This window comes from Eimeria mitis, genomic scaffold, assembly GCF_000499745.2.
Source record: "Eimeria mitis Houghton genomic scaffold, Emh_scaff322, whole genome shotgun sequence".
NCBI classification, from domain to species: domain Eukaryota; phylum Apicomplexa; class Conoidasida; order Eucoccidiorida; family Eimeriidae; genus Eimeria; species Eimeria mitis.
Genome location: NW_013571557.1, coordinates 8,719 through 9,622, shown reverse-complemented (window position 1 = coordinate 9,622; position 904 = coordinate 8,719). Strand labels below are relative to the sequence as shown.

Below are 904 nucleotides of genomic sequence, written 5' to 3'. Positions count from 1 at the left end.
ATCAACAAAGACCTGCACTCATGCGCAAGCGGTGGTCCATATGCAGCAATTCTACTTTTCGTATTCGCAGACAGGACAAATATGCTCCTGGCGCTCCTAAGGCAGATTTCGCTGAGAAAAAAGCTACGAAATGTCTTCTTCCGTTGCGGTAGTGTGCAGAGGGGGTTTCGAATGTGCATGTTGGGTCACGGTGGAGCGTAGGCTGCTTTTGTGGGTCCATGTATCTTTCTTCCCCTACCTGGAGCTCTTCTTGGAGGCTGCAGCAGCTGTTGGCGTCTGACCGGTAGCTCAGCGGGTCAAAGCAGGCCCCGCGCAAGGTGTTTACACCGGGCGGAAGAGGCAGGTGCACCGGGGCCGCTTCTCCAAATGAGTAATCCACCGAGGCATAAGAAGGTGGCCCTGGTCTTCTTCCGTCTCTGTCGAGGATGTGCGGTAGGTCAACTGCCTGAGAGGATGGTATAGGCAGCCCAGCAGCGGCAAAGACAGCTTTGGAGTGAGATGCTGGAGAGTAGGACCCAAATCCGCCCTCCCAGTGGGCTATTGGCAGCCTTCGTTGTTCGGTGCTTTCTATGGCGAAGGTGAAGGGGCGTGAGCTGAGGGCCATGGCAGCTGAGACAAGAGACTTGTCGGTGGGGTCTATGAGCGTCACTCCTCGCTGTATAAACTGCTGTTTCAAGGCCGACAGAAAGCGCTCCGGAAGATCGTCAGTAAGCAAACTTGAAAATGGCACCGCTGTTCTAGTCCATAGAACACCAGCATCGATCAACAAAGGTAAGGACGACAATGGAGACCCCGAAACAGCCTGGAGCCGTCGTCGGTTATCTGCGGAGGCACACATGTACATCCGTAGGAAGTATGATGTGTTTCTCAAGGCATTTTGCAGTGAGGAACATTTGACGGCGGC

The 904-nt window shown here is 54.2% G+C and overlaps 1 protein-coding gene across 1 annotated transcript in view; it reads right to left on the bottom strand.

The window, feature by feature from the left end:
* The window catches only part of EMH_0007840 (uncharacterized protein), a gene marked incomplete at both ends in the record, with an annotated part of 14,484 nt that overhangs the window by 4,977 nt on the left and 8,603 nt on the right, over nt 1–904 (bottom strand). The window contains 1 exon segment of the mRNA XM_013498149.1: nt 239–822. Coding sequence (XP_013353603.1) covers nt 239–822 — 584 coding nt within the window.